The 21,691-nt window shown below is 45.0% G+C and overlaps 2 protein-coding genes across 5 annotated transcripts; both read right to left on the bottom strand.

Annotated features, from left to right (window-relative positions):
* Positions 1–249: 249 nt before the first annotated feature.
* slc5a6a (solute carrier family 5 member 6a) lies at positions 250–13,833 on the bottom strand. 4 transcript variants are annotated; one of them, XM_034900457.1, is made up of 17 exons: positions 13,670–13,833; positions 7,732–7,947; positions 7,407–7,628; positions 6,944–7,009; positions 6,136–6,187; positions 5,977–6,044; positions 5,402–5,556; positions 5,180–5,320; positions 4,922–5,051; positions 4,744–4,832; positions 2,979–3,091; positions 2,772–2,839; positions 2,594–2,680; positions 1,412–1,578; positions 1,220–1,323; positions 596–723; positions 250–516 (listed from the first exon to the last, which is right to left on the bottom strand). In XM_034900457.1, exons 2-17 carry the CDS (start codon positions 7,855–7,857, stop codon positions 316–318), a joined length of 1,917 nt encoding a protein of 638 aa, XP_034756348.1. In that variant the 5' UTR covers positions 7,858–7,947; positions 13,670–13,833; the 3' UTR covers positions 250–315. The 4 variants fall into 4 exon arrangements, with proteins under 4 accessions (XP_034756348.1, XP_034756346.1, XP_034756345.1 ...); XM_034900455.1 differs by lacking the exon at positions 13,670–13,833 and adding an exon at positions 13,123–13,466; XM_034900454.1 differs by lacking the exon at positions 13,670–13,833 and having other exon boundaries at positions 7,732–8,012.
* Positions 13,834–14,128: 295 nt separating this feature from the next.
* On the bottom strand, positions 14,129–19,269 carry rpl7l1 (ribosomal protein L7-like 1). The gene is made up of 6 exons (XM_034900462.1): positions 19,170–19,269; positions 18,553–18,661; positions 18,295–18,458; positions 17,827–17,964; positions 17,630–17,739; positions 14,129–14,755 (listed from the first exon to the last, which is right to left on the bottom strand). The coding sequence occupies exons 1-6, from the start codon at positions 19,181–19,183 to the stop codon at positions 14,547–14,549; spliced, it is 744 nt and encodes a 247-aa protein (XP_034756353.1). The 5' UTR covers positions 19,184–19,269; the 3' UTR covers positions 14,129–14,546.
* Between the last annotated feature and the right edge of the window lie 2,422 nt (positions 19,270–21,691).

Raw genomic sequence — 21,691 nt, 5'->3', positions numbered from 1 at the left:
CACACACACACACACACACACACACACACACACACACACACACACACACACACACACACACACACATATATACATATAGCAGCAGCTCCAAGTAGGAAACCTCCATAGGCCACTACACATGACAGGACATGTTAGTTTCTCTTAAACATCTTGTGGGATTGTATGGCTCAATCTATCAACTGCCTGACTTTTTGTGAACAGCTCATTGTGCATGAGAGCTGCGCACACACGACATTGTGCTTGATGTCCCACTTATGAGCCGTCAGTACTGTCAGGACTGCAGAGGGTTTGTGTGATCAGTAGGAGGAGAAGGCATCACAAGGCCGTCTCCTGAAGCGTATGACCTGCCAGCTGACACGAGGGCAGATCCATCCTTGTTTCCAAGTCTTCGTCCTCCGTCTGTGCTCTGTCGCTCTCTGTCTCTTTGTCCTCAGTGACGGTGTCCTCTTTGCAGTAAGCTGCTCCGTTGCCGTCTTTCTTGGCCATCTCATAGGGCTGTGCGTGGCTTTCTTTGGGCTGGCCAACAAAGACAAATACCATTGAACGTTGGTGTACACAAACAGGCAGACCCCCAGCAGTGTGAATGTGAGCCTACCTTGGCAAGGGTGGACAGAGGAGTGACGCAGCACAGCTTGTCCCTGTAGCGCTCCGGCAGGAAGAAAAGCAACCAGCCCAGGACAGGAAACACTGTGCCCGGGGTCACATCCTTCTCTTTCATCGGCCCTGACATTTACACACACAACACGCATACAGTGAGTACAATGTATTGGACCTGACAAATAAATTCTCACCATGATTCCCAGTGTGAAGTGATACAGTTGATGATGTGTCAAGTCTACCTCTACACTAACACGATTTGGGTTAAAAACAAGTGATTTAGCACTGTAGTCTCCGTCCAACCTTACAGACCTTTCTCGTACACTGGGCATGCGGTACACGGGAACTACTGTTTAAAATTAGCTGACTGGCTAACACTGGCACAGAATTGCTGATTAATGTATGTTGATATTTATAAATAAAATACAAATACAAACTGTTGCAATTTGATTGAACAAAAGCCTCTTGTGCATGTTGGCAGGAGCAGCGTTTTCAGCAGTGTTTCCAAACATTTAGGCACTCAGAAACACCGGAGAAGTGTGGACGCCGTATGCAAACGTAGCTAAAGATATGCATTTTAGAAGGAAAAGGTATAGAGTGGATGTTTCCTGCGGCGGTGTACCTGTCAGCAGGCTGACCAGCAGCCCCACCACCACCACCGTTGTAGAGTTGTGAGCACTGTACCACATATAGGACAGCGAGTAGAGCGCCTCCACACCCGTCGGCCTAAAGGGAAGGGGAAGACCAAACGTCAGAACTGCCTGATGATCTGTGCTGACCAGCTGCATTCGCCTGGCGTGTACTCATGTCCTACCTGGGCGTGGCTGTGGTGGCGTTGACCAGCCTGGTCATGTTGTCAAACAGGGGCAGAGCAGTGGTGTTGATGTCTGGCCCCACGGATCCAGACATACGCATCACAAAGCTGCCAATGCCGATCCAGAAGGCCATGGCAAGGCCGGCTACCAACCCGACCACGGCACCCTGAGCAGGGACACACAGCCCTGTTCAGACCTCAAAGAGAGAAGAGCTCAAACCAAACATGGACACAATCTGTGATGTAACCTTATCAAACCATAGTCGATCCGTGCTCCGTACGGATCAACACTCCCCCTTCAGAATGCATGTGAACTGCGGATTAATTGCAAAGTTGAAACATAATAATATGTGTGAAAAATATTTTTACTGTACTTAAAGTAGTCTGATAAATCTCTAGGGAGCCGTGAAGATACAGGCAACGCAATTCTTGTGAACAGAACAGTCCCTACAGGACTTCAGACTTTTTATGAGATTGTCGCGGCCCAAAATGCCTGATATTTTGGGAGCGTTTGTAAAGAATTCCGATGAAATTTGCAATGTTTGGCAAAGTAGCTAGGTAAGGACTACTAGCCAGTCAGAAGCAGAGTAGGAGGGCTTGCCATGACAGTAACAAGGTAAGGACTACTAGCCAGTCAGAAGCAGAGTATGAGGGCGTGTCCTGACAAGTATCTCGGTAAGGACTACTAACCAGTCCGAAGCAGAGTATGAGGGCGTGCCCTCCCAAAGTGACACTCGTTTGTCTCTGAAGTAAAGGCATGACTACAATAGAGCTGTTTGGAGCAGTTTGTGAACAGTGTTTTCTGTTGGAGATGGTAAGTCCCTTTGGGGGGGGGACTTTGGGCTTTTTCACTTTGTAAACCTATGACATGCACAAAAAATATATATAACACAATAAAGTAAAGGGAAAAAGCCAAAAAGCAGAATAAGAGCACTTTCAAACATTCCAAAGTAACATGCATTTCCAGGGTGTAAGTCCTTTGTTTTCCCGGGAAAAGTGAACTGTGCTCCCCGGCTTGAAGGGACTGTGTGTTATATGACCGTTCTTTAAGTTTAAATGGAAAGTGTTTAAAAAAAACTACTGTGCCCCCTTTCTGACTGATCCGTGATCCGATCCAAACCGTGAGTTTTGTGATCCGTTGCACCCCTAGACACAATAAAGTCCCAAATTAAAAGGACTCACTGTGGGGTTTGCCCAGGGAAAGAACATTCCCAGACAGAAGAGGCCCAGCAGAGGACCCCCCACCATCCCAAAGATGCTGAAAGCTGCCTGAGGACACACGGGACAAGACGGAGTCATTAAAAGACCAACATATTTTATGATGTGTCACTAATTGTGGTTGATGTCAGCAGGGTGTTACCTGCAGCACAGAGCCCATTATAGAGGCCAGGTAGGCCATGGCCAGACACACCAGGCCGTAGACCAGCGCTGTGGGGCGAGCACACCACACAGACACAATCAGTGACATAAATAAGCAGCCTGTTAGACTGCACTGCTTGGCTAAACAAACAATACATGTCCACCACTCCTTCCACATTGCAGAAATACAGTATCTCCCTTGTCTTACCCAGTCCCTTGGACAGCAGCGTCGCTTTAGCTTCAGTCATGTTTGGAAACTGAGGTTTGATCAGGTCCTCCATGGTTACTGTTGCTAGGGAGTTAAAGGCTGATGAGATGGTGCTGAAGGGAGAGAAAATGGGATTGAATGAATAACTGGGATTCTGTGATACATGATACAGCACAGGCCCACTTCAACTGTGAGAAACGGAATCTAAAAATACAGAAAATCACATTGTGTGATTTTTAAATAATTAATTTGCATTTATTGCATGACATAAGTCACCTACCAACCAGTAAGAATTACGGCTCTCACAGACCTGTTAGTTTTTCTTGAAGAAACCCTTCTGTTCTCCTGTATTAATTTCAACTCTTTGAGAGCTGTGTAAGGACATCATGGATTAAATTGAAGACCTGTCCGAGGCTGGGACGGGCTCCAGGACAATAGGCAAGCAGCTTGGTGAGAAGGCAACAACTGTTGGAGCAATTATCAGAAAATGTAAGAAGTCCAAGATGGAGGTCAGTCTCCCTTGGTCTGGGGCTCCATGCAAGATCTCACCTTGTGGGGCATCAATGATCATCAGGAAGGTGAGGGATCAGCCCAGAACTAAACGGTAGGACTGGGTCAATGACCTGAAGAGAGCTGGGACCACAGTCTCAAAGAAAACCTTTAGTAACACACTATGCCATCATGGATTAAAATCCTGCAGCGCACGCAAGATCCCCCTGCTCAAGCCAGCGCATGACCAGGCCCGTCTGAAGTTGGCCAATGAACATCTGGATGATCCAGAGGAGGAATGGAAGAAGGTCATGTGGTCTGATGAGACAAAAACAGAGCTTTTGGGTGTAAACTCCATTAGCCGTGTTTGGAAGTTGAAGAAGGATGAGTAAAACCCCAAGAAAACCATCCCAACCGTGAAGCATGGAGGTGGAAACATCATTCTTTGGGGGATGCTTTTCTGCAAAGGGGACAGGATGACTGCACCGTATTCAGGGGAGGATGGATGGGGCCATGTATCGCAAGATCTTGGCCAACAACCTCCTTCCTTCAGTAAGAGCATTGAAGATGGGTCGTGGCTGGATCTTCAAGCATGACAACGACCAAAAACACACAGCCGGGGAAACTAAGGAGTGGCTCCGTAAGAGGTCTCAAGGTCCTGGAGTGGCCTTGCCAGTCTCCGGACCTGAACAGAATAGAAAATCTTTGCAGGGAGCGGAAAGTCCATATTGCCCAGCAAAAGCCCCGAAACCTGAAGGATCTGGAGACGGTCAGTATGGAGGAGTGGGCCAATATCTCTGCTGCAAACCTGGTCAAGAACTACAGGAAACGTATGATCTCTGGAATTTAAAACAAAGGTTTCTGTACCAAATATTAAGTTCTACTTTTCTGATGTATCAAATACTTATGTCATGCAAATTAATTATTTATATATAAAAATCATACAATGTGATTTTCTGGATTTTTGTTTTAGATTCCATCTCTCACAGTTGAAGTGTAACTATGATAAAAATGACAGACCTCGACAGGCTTTAAAAGTAGGAAAACCTGCAAAATCAGCAGTTTATCAAATACTTGTTCTCTCCTTAGCATTAGATGAATTAACTACCCATACAGCTAACGTTACATGGTAAACTTAATTGTGAGTTAGCCCAGTGCTGTTAACCGCGCCAAAACAATCATACTAAAAATAACTTTATGAGCGTGTTAAGAGTAGAAGCTTAACACCTTGGAGGACAAGTTGTGAATCAGCTGCTGCCTGACGGTGGACTTTTACCTGAGAGCTCCGCTGAACAGACAAGCCACAAACAGTCCAGCCAGCCCAGGCAGGTCCTGGAACACGTCCATCACAAAGTACAGCACCATCTGCACAGAGCAGCTCAACATTAGCATGCCCCCCCACAGCCCACAGACCACAGCGTACAGCCACTACAGGTTGGTGAATGAGTGTGTACCTGGTCATTGGTTTTGACATGGCCCTTGTCCAGAGGGCTGTTCTCTCCGTAGCGAGCGAACATGACCAGCCCCATAAGACAGCCTAAACACAGCACAATCTGCTGGCACGGGAAAACTACGTAGCACGACCTGGAAGGAGATAGGATGAGACGGAGACGGAGACAAGACGTCCGACATGTGAAAAGCTATGTTTAAGAGGAAAGTTACAATATAATAGTGTCATATGGTTGTTTGAAAACAGCAGGGCTGGCACTCACATGACGGCCTCTCTCTCCGTGCGAGAGCTGAGGTATCTCTGGACCTGGGCCTGGTTGACCCCGTACAGAGCCAGCATCAGGAAGATTCCCCCCACCCCCAGTGTCCAGAAGGTGTGGCGCTGCAGAGGGTCAGGGTCCAGGCTGACGGGCACAGAGGGAGAACAGAGTGAGCGTCTGCCCAACCGGTGTGCACTACTATAGGGAAAGTTAACAACTACTCACTCCAATCCTGAGATGCGGCTTCCATTGACTGCTTTCCTCCACACCTCTGCCATGCCCCCCGCCTGAGTGGCCCCCACCACAATGACTGCCAACTGGCCCGCAAACATTACCACTGTCTGGAACACATCGGTCCAGATCACCGCCTTCAGACCACCCTGGGACAGGAGCAGCGGACAATCAACGTAAAAAAACTCAGAGGCTCGACACACTGACATCTGCGCTACTGATTACTGTAGAATAAATACAGACATCAGAGCTCAGAAAAAGAAAACAGTCGCAGTCCGCTCCCTTTCCATTTGTGCATGTATAGGACCTGAGTGTGTGTGTGTGTGTGTGTGCATTTTAGGCCTGTGTGTAGTGTGTTCAAACAACTGTGAAAGTGAAAACATTTTAATTTCTCCCCTGGGTGATAAAAAGTATAAAATAAAAATAAAAAGTATATTTTACATCCTTGTGTGCAAAAGATATATTAGTTGTGGTTTACAAAGGTTGATTACATCATTCTTCAGCTTCTGTTGTAGAACAGCACATATTGTGTCATGGAGGTCAGTGATTGGCTGGGCTGAGAAACTCACCAGAGCAGTGTAGACTGTGCACACCAGCCCCATGGCAAGCACCGCCCCCCACAGGTCAAAGCCTGTCACTGCAAGGGAGAGAGGGCGTTAGCACACCGCTTACTCCATTACACAACTACAACTTGTGCTGTGTTCAACACCAACATGTGCTACGCTTACCTGCATTAAGAGCCAAGGCTGGGGCATAGAGGACCACCCCCATATAAATCACCTATACACACACACACACACACACACACACACACACACACACACACACACACACACACACACACACACACACACACACACACACACACACACACACACACACACACACACACACACACACACACACACACACAGAGACAGACAGACAGACAGTTGCTGATGAAGAGGCAATCACTTTTTCATTTTGGGTAATTTACAATTGATTGTATTGATTGATATCCTTTGGGAATTACTGTTCCTATTATTCATGTCATCATGACATTACAGAACAATGCTGAGTTTTATTTGAGAAAATATAGGAAACTTAAACAAGTGTGTCAGTGTGACATTTCCAAGGCCAAAGTTTCAGTCAGGCTGTCATATAATTGGCCAATGACTGCATGGACTTCTTAATCATGGCACTCCATAGACAAAAACAGTCTCCTGTTTAACTAAATGTAATAACTGGTGAAGCCAGAAAGAGTTAGAAGGTAAACACCAAACTGACTTCTTTAATTGGCTTGTTCTTGCCTTTCAGTAATATTTTACTGTCTCACCGGCTCACTAGAGTTACTCACTGACTGACCTCAATGAGAACTTGCAAAAATGTGATTTTAGATTTACTTTTGTATCAAATGATTAATGTCTTTCCTAAGTATCCGTTTAGGCAACATTATGCCCAGGGTGGTTGAACCTTTATCAACAGTAGCACCAATAACATCCCTGCTTCCTGCCCAGAAACTAATGTACTAAGAAAGAATGACACAAACAAAGATACCATCTGAAAGATGAAGGTCACAGTCCCACATATGCGAACCGTCTTGTTAAAGCGCAGCTCCAGATACTGTCGAGGGGGGAGAATGAACAAGAAGCAGATTCAAATATCATCTCAGAGTCATGCTGTGATATGAGCTCCGGCTGTGGATCCAAGCTGCCAGTTAGAGCCACATTATCAGTTACAAGTCATTTTGTGTTCACAGAACACCAGTGCAAGACTGTTCTCTCAAAGCATTTGTGTCTCAATAAGACGACTGGAAACAGTTTTAAGCTCTGAGAACATACCTCACAAAGACAAGATGGAAGACAGATACGGGCATGTCAAACTCTGAATGCATGTTGTGGGTTAGTCTCTACTACGTCTTACAGTAGGTGGCATGTTGTGGGTTAGTCTCTACTACATCTTACAGTAGGTGGCTGTGTATGTGTGTGGGTCAGGTGTGTGCATGTGTGTGTGTGTGTACCTCATAGGCACTAGACAGCCGCAGTCTGTAGAAGACTGGGATGAACACATGAGCTGGGATGAGCAGACCCAGGAAGTAGGAGCAGCCCAGGAACCAGTACTGAGTCCCAAAGGTGTAGACCTCCGACGGGGCTCCCAGGATGGCCACGGCCGACTGGAAGGTGGCCAGCAGGGACAGAGACACAGGAAGGCAGCTCATAGAGCGGTCAGCCATCAGGAACTCCTGAAGCAGACACAGTGCTGCTGTCAGACCTGTTTGACCTCTGAAAGAGTGAAATCGACCCCGTAGCGGAGTTAAAGTTAATGTTATAGGGTCTAAAATGTACCTGTGTTGTGCGCTGGCGACCCCCAGAGAAGGCGTGGAAGAGGCCGATGCCGGTCGAGGCCACCAGAAGCAAGGCGAAGATGACGTAGTCCACCGTCTTGAAGTGCATCTGTACTACCTCCCCCATGATGCAGTGGTTGTGGGGTGGTCGGAAGGATGCACGGCCTCTGGGGCTGATCACGACGTCAAAGAAAGCATTTCAGCCATAGAGACAAATCTGCAGGAAGAAGCAGCCAGACAGCAGCATTCAGCTAGGGATTCCTGGAAGTAGTCAGCTCAGTGATAAACTGTAGCTTTAAACCCACCCCCCCCCCAAAAAATCCACGCTCACTGATCCAATCACGGTCACTGTGGAGGCAGAGGACACATTCAGCAAAAATAATTCACCACCCACAAGAAAGGCATGACAAAACTGACATGTGATAATATTGTTACTATGATTCAACACCTGTAGAGCTCATTTAACCAAACAAAACCCAACCCTGCTTATATTTTCACAAAATATACATAACAGTGTTCTTTTACAATTGTTTTGGCTCCTGGCTGTGCTCATGTGAAAAATAACTCTCATATTCACAGCTGCAGAGCGAGCCGAGGCCAGCTGACACAGAGAGGAGGCTAAAAGTGTGTGTGTGTAAGGTCAGATTTTTAGCTTTAATAAATGAAACTTCTTTCCAAAAGTCAATGAGTAATCCTGTTAAATATTTAGGATTTTACTGTTTACCAAAATAATCCACAATTGAGCAGCTATAACATAGTAAGAAAAAATCATGGCGTGGCTAATCGAAAAATCACATCATAGCCCTCTGAACTCCAGCCCCCCCCGACAGGCCTGTCTTTGCGATTATTTGTGCTGGTTTGATCAAACACCGGCTAAAGGAATTCAAATAAATCTTATATCATCATGCTTTATTATCACTAATCTACCTGAGTCCGACTGGTCGGGGACAGAAGCGACTGCCAGAGTTACGGTTCAACTCCAGAGCCCCCATCACGGGGATGTTTCAACACAGATAAAGTAGATCTTTAACACTAGAGCTGGTCCGTCTCAATCCATAACTACGTCAACGTCAAGCCTTTAACTTTACAGTATTTGACTAGACTTCGCTGCGGTGCTTGTTGATCAGGCTTGTGTGAAGTTTGATCTCCTGCTGGGAGTTACAGGACTGTGGAACAATCCATTAAAGGCTGACTCGTTGGAAAGAGCCCGTTGATTGCGACCCTTGCAGGGGCTTCCCAGTGAACCAGACGTAACCTCCATCTCTGTCTTTAATGACTCAACTGGCTGCATCATGTGACTGACAGAGAGCTCCTGTCCACGCTGGTTTGGGCTGACTCCTCAAAGTTTTTTATCTTTCCCATTAAAACAGGGCCAAAAATCCCAGCATGCATAGCTGACAGCAATCTGAAATGATATTCTTTTGCTCTCAGTCAGACCGCATCGACCTTTACAACACTTAGACACTTAAGAGACTAAGGGTAGACTTACCAAGACTGCAGTCTCTATAGTTTCTATTCTACAGAGGCAGAGTTAGTTAAGCTCTAACCCGTGATAGGGTGAAAGGCCGTGTGTGTGGATGCAACCACCCATAGCTCTAGAAACATTCAAATGACGGAATGTATCTGGTGTGAGCCTTCATGGGCTTCAGAGCCCTCTCTCTGTGGTAGCTAACAGCAAGCTACTCCGACCAACGGCTTGCTGCAACAAACAGCCCTCAGGAAGGTCCAGTACAAACAAATATGGCGCACAGCAAGCTATTTGCTTCTGCACCAGTTGGCCAATGACTACTTTACACAAGCTTTGCCTTTCCACAACAACATGTGTCTCTCGCAACCAACAACACCTCAATCCCAGAATTCAATTCAGTCCACGCCTAAAGGAAATGTTTAAATCATTCTTTACCGTTGATTACTTATAATCTGTCCCCTGGCCTTTCTCCAACCCCACACGTCAGTGTATGTGTGTGTCAGTGTGTGTGTGTGTGTGTGTGTGTCTGTGTGGGGAGGTCAGGGAGGCTGTGGTTGCCTGGCAACACAGGGACAAAGAGTGTAGATGAGGTAGAGGGAGCACAGTTCTCCCCCACACACATAACAGCAGAAGCTGTTTGAGGGAGGGAGAGGGAGAGAGAGAGAGAGAGAGCAAGTGGAGAGAGATGCACAAGACACTGCTGAATTAGAGACCCTCAACCCATCAAGGTAGTTCAAAGCAAAGCGCACATTTTCTTTCTGCTCATCAGACAACCAGCACAGACACAGTGTGTGAGCACTCTGGTTGAATATTAATAGAGAGTGTCAAGGACCCATTGTCCTTGACACAAAGATACAGAAATCAGAATATCTTATATCAAGGTTTTACAGAGTCAGTTTGATCATCACAGTGCAGCGTGCCCTTTATCTCCATATTAAAGGCCAGCCCGGAGCTTGGAACTTCTGTATTTTAGTCTGAAATGGTGGACTGCCATCCATGCAACGAAAGTCCATAATCAGAAAAATGTGTTGTTTAAAAGCGCAGTAAGTCCTCTACTTAAAAGTAAAAAATAGGCACAGAGAGAAAAAAGAATTGAGCGTAGAAATTTTGATTCATCGATAATTGTTTTATTAATCCCATCGTGGCCGCTATATGAGAATCTAATGTTGCGGTGCCTCCCCGAAAGTATAATATGTGTTTCCAAAGAGACACAGCTGGTCTACAGTCAGCATGTCTGGAATATGTGCCCCCCCCCGAGCCTCAGACCTGCCTGCACCTCTGTGACCCAAAAGGTCAAGAATATGAGTAATCATTACTGCTTCGTAAAATAACTACCAACAGCACAGACTGGGAGACAAGACGGCGGTTTTCATAAGCAGTAAAGCCTGACAAGAGAAAAATAAAAACTGTCACCACTGATTAACATGCTGCTATCATTTCTCAAAGACAGTGTTGTAAAAGGAGAATGCACGGGCAGTCCCACTGAAGACTGATAACATTGACCAAACGTGACGTGTTGTTTTTTTGTGACCCTTGTTAATGCAATACCAGATAATACTAAAGAAGAATGTTGTTTGGTTGACGCTCAGGTGTAATCATTAGCCTGCAGAAGATGTGTTTTCCTCATAGCAGATAGGTGGAAGGCATCTTAGCCTTCTCCTGACACGCAATATGTACCTCTGGGGAGGTGGAACCTTTCTTTAACTGTCTGTGTGTAACTGGGTTTGTGCACCAGTGTCATTACATTGGCTCAGTGGCAATAAAATATGGTAACAAATTAACTGCCTTTTATTCAAACGCCGCACATGCATACATCCTTCATTTGATTTTGGACTATGATCACAATCTTTCCTGGAATGTGTCTTTGGCCCCGAGACGTACAACAACATTTAACCAAACAACAAAACCATATATCACATTTATGAAAATTGGATGCTTTGCAATCAATTTATCAGGTCCCCTTTTACATTCAGTGTTCAAACGAGCCACACAGACTGAGGAACTGAAGAGTTCTCTAACCTGTTCAGTCGAGCCTCTGGAACTCAACATGTTTTGTCTGTGTGATATTCTTCAGATAGAAGGGGAGGGGGTCTGCTGTAATATTACCAGCCAGAGACAACATTGTGTTAGTCTATGCAGTTAGGAAACAAGCGGTTAACCTGCAATCACTGAGCAGATCTGTATCAGTGCCATAGACCAATTCCTACTGCATAACACTTTGGATTATATATTGGAAATATAGACTACTAGGTATTGATTCATGAATGGGAAAAAAGTATTCAATAATATCAGAATTCAACAGGATAGACTCCAGGACGGGATTGTTTGAGATGTTCCTCCCTATGACCACTGCACATAGAAAAGTTTACACAAACAGACCAATAAAGAGTGGGGCTTTGATCTGGCATCAACCGTACCAAATCAATGACTAAATCTATTTATGTTACTCATGCACTGACAAGCAGCCACCCCATGGCAGAAATAAGCTTCAGACATCCAGTGCTTCCACTCATTGATGCAAAAATCCCATAAAACCCATTATTACCATAAAGCAGTTTTAATCATTGATAAGTTGATTGAACATGTATTGACCAGAAGAGTCCCACTGAGATCAAGAATTTCTTTTTCAAAGGGAGATATGGCCAAGACAGGCAGCAGAATAAATACAGACATAAAATATTGATGGCAATTCAACTAAGAAGTCAGAACTTACCAGGTAGTCCAACTTTCCTGTTTCCTTTTGTTGAGTTAAAGTTTAAATGTTCCATCACTATGTAATTTCTTATGTTTTAATGTATTTAAATGTACGCTGCAGTTGGGTTGAGAAGATATGATTAAATTAATCGGTGTAGGCTCCGTATCATGCTGCCAGATAGATTAGGAAGTAACGTTCTGTCTCCGACCCCCTGGTGTCTTAGACTAGAGACTAGACCAAGAGAATAGAATGTTGATTATCTGTATTTTTGTTAGAACTTCTCACTTACATGATAACAACCTTTTGATCTGTGCCAGCAAATGACCCCAAAGGGGCAGAGTTAGAGCATGTCCTTCCTCACTGGACAGCAAAGAAACCAACACAACTCGTCCTACATGTGACTATGCCAACGAAGAGCCAATGAGGATGGGCTTTACCTTTTAGCATCCAGGCTGTGTAACAAATGCTACCTACACATCCGCATCACTGATGCAACAACTTGAGATGTAAGTGAGCATCGTATACTTCCTTCATAATGTTCTCTGCCCTTATACACTCCAAACTTTCTATATTTAAATAGGCCCCTAACCAAAACACAATGCTTTTTACACATTCATGACTAGAAACACTTGACACAAAGTGCTGAGCTTCAGCTCAGATTCACTGTTATGTTCCCAGCTTTCAGATTTCTATATGACATGTACAGTTGACCGGCTGTCTCTAAAGACCCCCTCGCCCCCCATCTGAGGTGGTCTGGAACCGCCAGTGGGACAAGGACTACCGTAATACTGAATATCGGTTAACCGTAGTGTCTAAAGGTCAGCCTCTAGTATCCTGACACACAGCGAGGGTTTAACTAACGATATGAACATCACTGTATTTACAATATACTTCTAGTATACGGAGACGGACAGAGCTGCGCCCACATGTCATTCATTCGGCTGCCGGCTGTGTGAGCCCCGTGAGCTACCCAACACTACCAACAGTTGTTTCATAGGCCTATCTGCTTTAAATAAATATCAGCACACAGTATGTTGCATATGTAACACGTGTAACATTAACCCATAGCCACGTGGTTCTGTTGCCCAATCCAATCTCTCTGGTGCAGCCGCGTGCACCGCCGTGACACTAACAACACACAAATAGCCCATAGATAACCACCGGCTGTTCCCCGTCAGCTAACCCCCCCCCCCCCCTAACCTGGAGCCCAGAACTACCGGGATGCTTACCGTCTCTGTACCGGGGATCAGTCTGACTCTTCACTGACAACAGCGCCGAGGCTACCGTAACATTACTCGCGAGGTGACGCACCGCCCACTCTCCGTGACACACTAGATCAGCTGCTTCCTTCACGTGCTCCTCGTAAATGAGACATTTAAATTCGAAACAGCGGAGAAACGAATATTCGTGCTGTCAGTGGTATAAAACCTGCATGGTTTCAACGTTTCCGACTACAAAGTGCTACCTTAACGCTCTGTGCTCTCAGCGACAGCCTCCTCATTCGTCACTTCTACCGAATCCTTTAAGTTGTGACCTTTCCGATACACCCGAAGCCAGCACAGCTCGCGCAGCGGCAGTCGAACCCACATCTAATTGGGACTTTGATTTGAAGAAACCAGTTTGACAGAGGTTACACAGCGGCAACGGGTGGTGTGACCACAGACCGTTAACGTCTTTGGGTGTGACCTGCTGACACAAGATGACGACGGATAATTGTAACCGTTATGCTAATTAGCCACCATGGCATGACAGCAACACAGGTTGTCCGTTTCTTACCTGTCATACTGACGCACACCACTGATACTCATCATGTTCATAAAGCTCCCAACGCATCCTCCATGTCTCTCCCAGTGCGCATAGATCTGTGCACGCGCAGCTGCAGAGGCTACTGATCACGTGTCTCTCTGGATTCAGTGACTCCAGTGGAACACCATAGGGGGCAGAATGAGGCTGAAAACATAGCATCTGACTGATTTACACATTGATAACTATAATCTACAGCTGCTTAACCATCAACATACAGTCTCCACACAATGCCCAACATGCTGGCGAGGCCTGTGTGTAATGTGTTTATTTAATAATGGATTAATAAAGTCTCCATTATTGATTATTAACCATGTAACAGGTGCCTCTGCTGACCACAAGCACCAGAGCCCAATATCCACATGATCTCACATCCCATCTTTTGTCAAACATGTTAGTTATCAAGTACTGAACCATTTTGGGTGGGGGGTTTATTGTAAAAACAAAGTGTATTAACAATGAATCATAAATCAGATACAAACTCTCACTGAAGGCAACTGAGTGGAGTAAAGCCATGTGCTGCAAGCAGCTCCTGCAGGCAGGACAGCCCATCCTAATTACTCAATCACTGCATGTTGCATTCAAAGTATTGTTACATTTCACCAAAGAGCACACCTTGTCCCATCAGTCTGTGATCAGAGGCCCTACATGATGTTATACTTCAAACCTGAGTCAAAGAGACTCCACTTTAGGTCCTGCTGAGGTCTCCCAGCATGTAACCAGATGTGCATATTAAATAGGACTCTGCCTAAGGAAAAGACAATGAAACATTTGGTTGTCAGCATTCGCTCCTGAAGAAATACAGCATGTTTAAAGTTGCTGCCGAATGTCCATGTTGCATGCGTTTTCCTCAGTTCAGTAATCTGATGATGGAGTTAATGTCTGTGTTGCGAAACCCTGGGTTCCCCAGGTCCTTCAGGAGCCCAGCCTTGTCTCTGGCAGCATGGCGAGCCACTGACAGCTTGAAAGGCAACAGGAAGTTGTTGGCTGCCCGGAAGCCTTTACCAACCGAGTAAATCTCGTGAATCAGGTCCTCCAGACAGATGATGCCGTGTTTACCTGAGAAACAAGAAGAGGAGGGGAGAGATTACACCAGCTGTAATATTCATATCCCTCCCAAACAACTCATCTGCTTCTACACAGTGCTTTAAACTTATGTTTATTGGTAATATTTGCTGTACAAAGGATTGTGGGTCAAAACAGCCACAACAGTATGCTGGCTTGTATAATGTGAGCAGATGCAGCAGGACATCCTGGTGGGGCTGGACCTGCACAGTCAACGTACCACTGGATCTGTGTCCCAAACTGATAAACTGATTAACTGGCCGAGTTGGCAGGGAAAGGAAAAAGAAATCCCCCAGCCCAGCATATCTTTTAAATATACATCCCAAAATGTTTTGGGTTGCAAGTCCTGCCCGTAGGGATGGATACAATTCAGTTTACTTACAATAAGAATATTAACCGATTAAAAATTGGTAAATGGCTAAAAACAATACTTAAAAAATATTTATAATTACAATAATAGTATAATAAATTATAACTTATATAATTAATAATTATTAAATAATAAAAAAACGTTTTAGCATGATAAAAAAGGTCTATTTTTTCCTTAACTGCTAGTCAACTTGTTGGTGCTAAGTCTGCACTGGCTAGTTACGTTTTTAAATGATTATGCTTTTTGGCTTTTCCTATTCCTTTGTGCCCTCATACTGTGCTTCTGACCGGCTAGTAGTCCTTCCCTAGCTATTCTGCATGTGCGACTCCCAACCAAGATGGAACAGAAGTGAGATGTAAATGTATATGTGCTGTATTTATATAGCGCTTTTCTAGTCTTAACAACTACTCAAAGTGCTTTTACATCATACAGGAAACATTCACACACTGTGGCCGAGGCTGCCGTACAAGGTGCCACTTGCTCATCAGATAAACACTCACACACATTCACACTCCAATGCGCAGCATCGGGGGTAACTCGGGGTTCAGTGTCTTACCCAAGGACACTTCGACATGGGACTGCAGGGCCAGGGATTGAACCACCAACCTTCCGATTGGCAGGCAAGTGTTATCTGTCAGCTAACATGACATCATGTTAGCTGACAGATAACACTTCTTCTCCTTCCTTACTCCTCCACTCCCAGTCTGTCTTATATAAAACAGCTGTTGGTGTTGAGGCTTGATGTCAGTTAGGAGTCAGTTGGTCAGTTAGTCCATCATGACATCATGTTAGCTGACCAATAACACCTCTTCTCCTTGTTGCTATGGTGATTTCCACAGTGAAGAATCCAGAAATTTCTTTTCATAGTTCCTATCGGCACTTGGTATGAACAGAGCCAAAAATGTATGTCCGATGTACTCCATAGTTACATGTCTGCGACCGGCACAAGATTTCCTACATTTTGACCAATAATGATGTATGAAGAGTAAAAACTGGAGGAGAAAGAGCAATTTGTTTGGGAAACTTTCAGAGAATTGTATTGCAGCCACCCCCTCTGTCCTCCACTCTATCTCTCAACATACACACACATTGCAAAATCTGAAGCGGTCTGAAAACGGGACAATACGTAGACTGTAATTTGTGGGAAACCGTGCTTGATATCTGAATGCCCATTCAGCCCAATAAAAGGCCAAGGTCTTGTCTTCGGTTTAAAATTGTAATTATGTTTCTACAATAAAATATAGCACGGCCCCCAAAAAGGGGGCGATTTGAGCAATGTGCCAAACATTTCCCATTCAAGTGTTGGAGAATTTTTTGATTTCGTGAAAACCACGCGGCAAATCTCGTTGAAAAGTCATTACATAGGTTTCGATATATCATGTGTGCGTGTGTTGGCAACGCTTCGTGACTAATAGTGGATCAAAAAATCTGGCGGAAGATGAAGAAAAATAATAAGCATGGGCAATAATAGTCATTGCGCAGAATGCTGCTATTGCAGCACATCGGCACACTGAATTAGGAACCTCAAAATGAACATTAAACAGGCTCTTTTTCTGCTGGTTGCTGGACATAGCAAAGTGGTACGTGACAGATGCCACTATATCCATGTGGACCGGTTTGTTATATCAGCTGTTCTAAACAGAGTATACTAGGCAAACGCACAGCTTAACACCTCACAGGTGGATACAAGCTATAGGCTACACAAAGTAGCCACCCTTTGCTTTTTTGATAGTGCTGCAAACCCTTGGGGTTTTCTCAATGAGATTCATGAGGTAGTCACCTGAAATGGTTTTCACTTCACAAGTGTGCCTTGTCAGAGTTAATAGGTGGAATTTCTCGCCTTATTAGTGGAGCTGGGACCATCTGTTTTGTTGTGCAGAAGTCAGGTAGATACACAGCCAACAGCCCTATTGTACAACTGGTAGAATTCATATTATGGCAATAACCAATCAGCTAAGTAAAGAGAAACGAGTGGCCATCATTACTTCAAGAAATAAAGGTCAGTCAGTATGGAAAATAGCGAAAAACTTTGAATGTGTCCCCAAGTGCAGTCGCAAAAACCATCAAGCGCTACAACGAAAGTGGCTCACACGAGGACCGCCTCAGGAAAGGAAGACCAAGATTCACCTCTGCTGCTGAGGATAAGTTCATCTTAGAGTCACCAGCCTCAGAAATCGCAAATTAACATCAGCAGGCCAAGAAACACAAGGAAAGGACATTAGACCAGTAGAAAACTGGGCTTTGGTCTGATGAGTCCAAGTGTGAGATCTTTGGTTCCAACCGCCGTGTCTTTGTGCAACGGAGAAAAGGTGAAAACGCACTGAATGAGATGTATGAGATGTGTGTGTGTGTGTGTGTGTGTGTGTGTATATATATATATATATATATATATATATATATATAAAAAGTATAAGGAATCATGACATTGGAGTATTTTATTATATATGCATTCAGCTGATTGCAAGTTTAGGTTTATTGACATGAGTGAAGAGACTTACCCATGTGCGTCTCAATCAGTGTGTTGTCTGTTAGAGGAACTTTCCTCCGCCCAACCCTGGTCTGTCCTCTCTTCAGAATGAGCTCACGAACGGACTTCAAGTTGGGAAATCTGTTGGAAACATTACCTTGGGTTTACAACACACACAACCAAGCCGACACATCTGATCTGAGCTCCGATTGTTCAGGCGTCACTCACCCCCAGGCAACATAAGGTTCCAGCACCTTCATCATGGCCACAGAGGTCTTGTTGATTCTGACGAAGGCCCCACTGAAGATCTTCCTCAGCCTCAACATGTGGACCACCTTCATCACTTTTGGACTGACACCTTTAACCCTATCAGGAGAGGACCATCCATGTTGACCAGGCTGCAACAGTGTGTCATTATGCACAGTTTTCAATTCTTCAGTCAGTTCAGATAAAGACAACGTATAGTCAGGAAAAGCCACAGTAGCCAGTAAAACACCTTTGACAGGCAAGACAGAAAGGAAAAGATGGCAATGCAATTCCAGCTAAAGGCCTGCAGGGCTCTGTAGCACGCAGTATGAAGCCCGCTGTAAATAAGTAGGAAAATCTCCTACTGAGACGGATGCAAACACTGACAACCACTTTGAGCTTTTCATGAACAGCTGATGTTAAAATCTCCATCTGATTCAGAGTACTCACTCTCTGATGCGGACGGCGAAGGCGAGCCTGTTCTTGGCAGGAGGCAGAGGGGGGGGCGGCCTGTGCTCAGACCTCCGGATCCGAGTTTCATCACGATGACCCTTGTGGCTGTCTTTCAAGAAGTCTTCCAAACGTTTGAACTTCAATGGTTTACCTTTAGATACCTGGAAGAACCCAGAAAACACATGTGAGTACACAGCAGTGGGTAGAGATGGGTACATGTGGTCCCCATGCTTCCACCTGTTCATAATCCCTCACCTTTCTCTTCTCAAGCAGGGCAAGCTTGGCCTGAGTGGCTTTGATAGCCTGGTATGCCTTCCTCTTCTTCAGGAGATACTCAGGAACTAACTTGATCACTTTCTTTGATCTGGTGCGCGCACACACACACACACACACACACACACACACACACACACACACACACACACACACACACACACACACACACACACACACACACACACACACACACACACACACACACACACGTAAATCAGTCAGCTTCCTGCGGCTGGGTTAGAGTTGAAAGTTAGAGTTTACTTGCTATGATTTAACGCTAGAAATTAACCTGAAATTAACTGACGTCAACTCAGTCCCTGAACATGCCATCAGCTGCCAGTAACCAACACCATATCAGTAATAATAATAATAATTATTATTACTGATATGGTGTCGGTCTTTGACAACAGACAGAGCCCTTTCTATCCGTGTTGTAACGTTCCATGTGAGAACAAGCCTTTCTACGCCCGGGCCCAGTAAATACGGGTCTAGATGTAAGCAGTTAAACAGCGCCTTTTTAAAAAGACTGGAAATAAACCAACTGTATGCACAGAACGAACGGATGGACTTAGATATAATTTAAAACAAATACATACTCTGCTTCGGCCATGATGAAATCCGAAATCGGAAGACTTGCCTGTCGCTGGGAGATGATGTCACATCCCCTCGACGCTGTACGGCCTTTCAGTGCAGTGTGCTCACACTGCCACCCAGCGGCCAACAGCAGCCACTGCTGGACTCTAGGCCCACTGCTGGACTCTAGGCCCACTGCTGGACTCTAGGCCCACTGCTGGACTCTAGGCCCACTGCTGGACTCTAGACCCACTGCTTGTGGACTCTACTGCATCGACAGAGATGCAAAAGTCATCCCTTCATGTACTCAAGTAGAAGTACAGATAACTGTGTTAAAAAATACTCTAGTAAAAAGTAGAAGTACGGATTTAACTTCTTTACTCAAGTAAAAGTAACAAAGTAGGCCTACAGTCTTGGAAATTTATTTAAAGTAGGCCTATTATAAAGTAAACGTAGCCTCGCAAATGACAATCCTTATTTAGAGTGCAAGCTGAGAAACTTCAGTGGACATTGAAAAAAGGCTCTTTCTTTATGTCCTCCGGACAGCCAGTACCTTTTTCATTTCTCTCACTTTTTACTCCGTGAGGCGCGCGCGCCCGCTCGCGGTGTGAGGCGCGTGTCCGCGCTGTTCTCACACATGCACTCAAAATCCCACCTGACAGACGACATTTTGTACAAAACTAAAGTAACGAGGCAATGAGTATAAAGTACCGATATTTGTGTTAAAATGTAAAGAGTAAAAGTAAAAAGTCACCACAGAAATAAATAGTAAAGTAAAATTATCTAGGCCTACTTAAGTTCAGTAACAAAGTAGGCCCTATTTGTAGGCTACGTCGTTACTTCCCATCTCTACTGCTGGACTCTACTGCTGGACTCTACTGCTGGACTGACTACTGGTGGACTCTACTGCTGGACTCTAATGCTGGACTCTAGGCCTACTGCTGGACTGACTACTGCTGGACTCTACTGCTGGACTCTACTGCTGGACTGACTACTGCTGGACTCTACTGCTGGACTCTACTGCTGGACTGACTACTGCTGGACTCTACTGCTGGACTCTACTGCTGAACTGACTACTGCTGGACTCTACTGCTGGACTCTACTGCTGAACTGACTACTGCTGGACTCTACTGCTGGACTCTACTGCTGGACTGACTACTGCTGGACTCTACTGCTGGACTGACTACTGCTGGACTCTACCACTGGACTCTACTGCTGGACTGACTACTGCTGGACTCTACTGCTGGACTGATTACTGCTGGACTCTACTGCTGGACTCTACTGCTGGACTGATTACTGCTGGACTCTACCACTGGACTCTACTGCTGGACTTTACTGCTGGACTGACTACTGCTGGACAATACCACTGGACTCTACTGCTGGACTTTACTGCCGGACTCTACTGCTGGACTCTACTGTTGCCCAGGGACCACAGGGAGACATAAGCTCTGGAGCTATGATGTCACGGCCCTACTGCTGCCTGTTTCCTGGTCTAGGCTGTCCTGCAGGTCAAAGTCTGTTGTCTGTTTTTTTTACGTGGACAGGCCCACGGAGCTCCAGGCTGCAGTGTGTTCACCCCCCATCACAAGCAGCCCAGCTATCTTCTTACAAATGCCATTTAGATGTCATAAATACATTCTAGAAAGCTCTTTAAACGTATTTAGAATACATGCAAGCGTAATGCAATGGGATTGTTCTCACTCCTTTAACCACTTAAACAGAATACAACCGGTTAGAGTGACTTTACTTTATCATGTATATGGATGTATGTACTGTATGTGTATATGTATTACTGTAGACAATCCCAGCTTCTCCAATATCTGGTTCCATTCTTTGGAGAGCTTATCTTAGGTTGACAGCAGATGAAGAAGAGCACAAAGAGAAGAGAAAGAGAAGAGAGTGAAACATCCAGCCTGCTGCAGACACACCCTTTTTCTCCAGGACGGGGCTCCACTCTGCTCTCTCGCCAGTGCTGTAGGAGACAGTCACACAGCAGGGTGGGACTTGCCATGATGTCACCATCCTTGATTTGCTTTTATTTACCCTCGGATGCTCCCAGGTCTTAGATTGACATCTGCTGCAGGCTCTAGTGGTCTCTGAGCAAGATTATTGTAAAGGGGAGTACGGCTTTCTTTTATACATTTGTGTGGGAGCCATTTAAAGCCACTTTAAAGCCATATTGAGCGTTTTTCTAAAGCAAAGTTATTTATGAAAACAAGAGAGAGGTTGATGGAACTTACAGCTCTATTACAAAAAAGAACAAATATAAGTGTTAACTCACATTATGTACCACGTACTACAGTAACAGCAATGCAGTAGTAAAAAGTGAGTTTGGAATTGCACTTTAAAGGAGCGCTCCACTGATACAATCAACATATAGTTCTCTTCTCATGTATTACTTAACAAAATGTTTCTATTTTGTTATGAATGTATTAGTCAGGGATGATAAAGAGAGATGGAGGACAGAGAGGTAGAGGGAGGACAGAGAGAGGGAGGAGGAAAGAGAGGGAGAGAGGAAGGACAGAGAGGGAGGGAGGAAAGAGAG

Source organism: Etheostoma cragini, chromosome 18, assembly GCF_013103735.1.
Source record: "Etheostoma cragini isolate CJK2018 chromosome 18, CSU_Ecrag_1.0, whole genome shotgun sequence".
NCBI lineage: Eukaryota > Metazoa > Chordata > Actinopteri > Perciformes > Percidae > Etheostoma > Etheostoma cragini.
The sequence above is the reverse complement of the archived record's forward strand: the minus strand, read 5'-3'. Positions and strand labels throughout refer to the sequence as shown.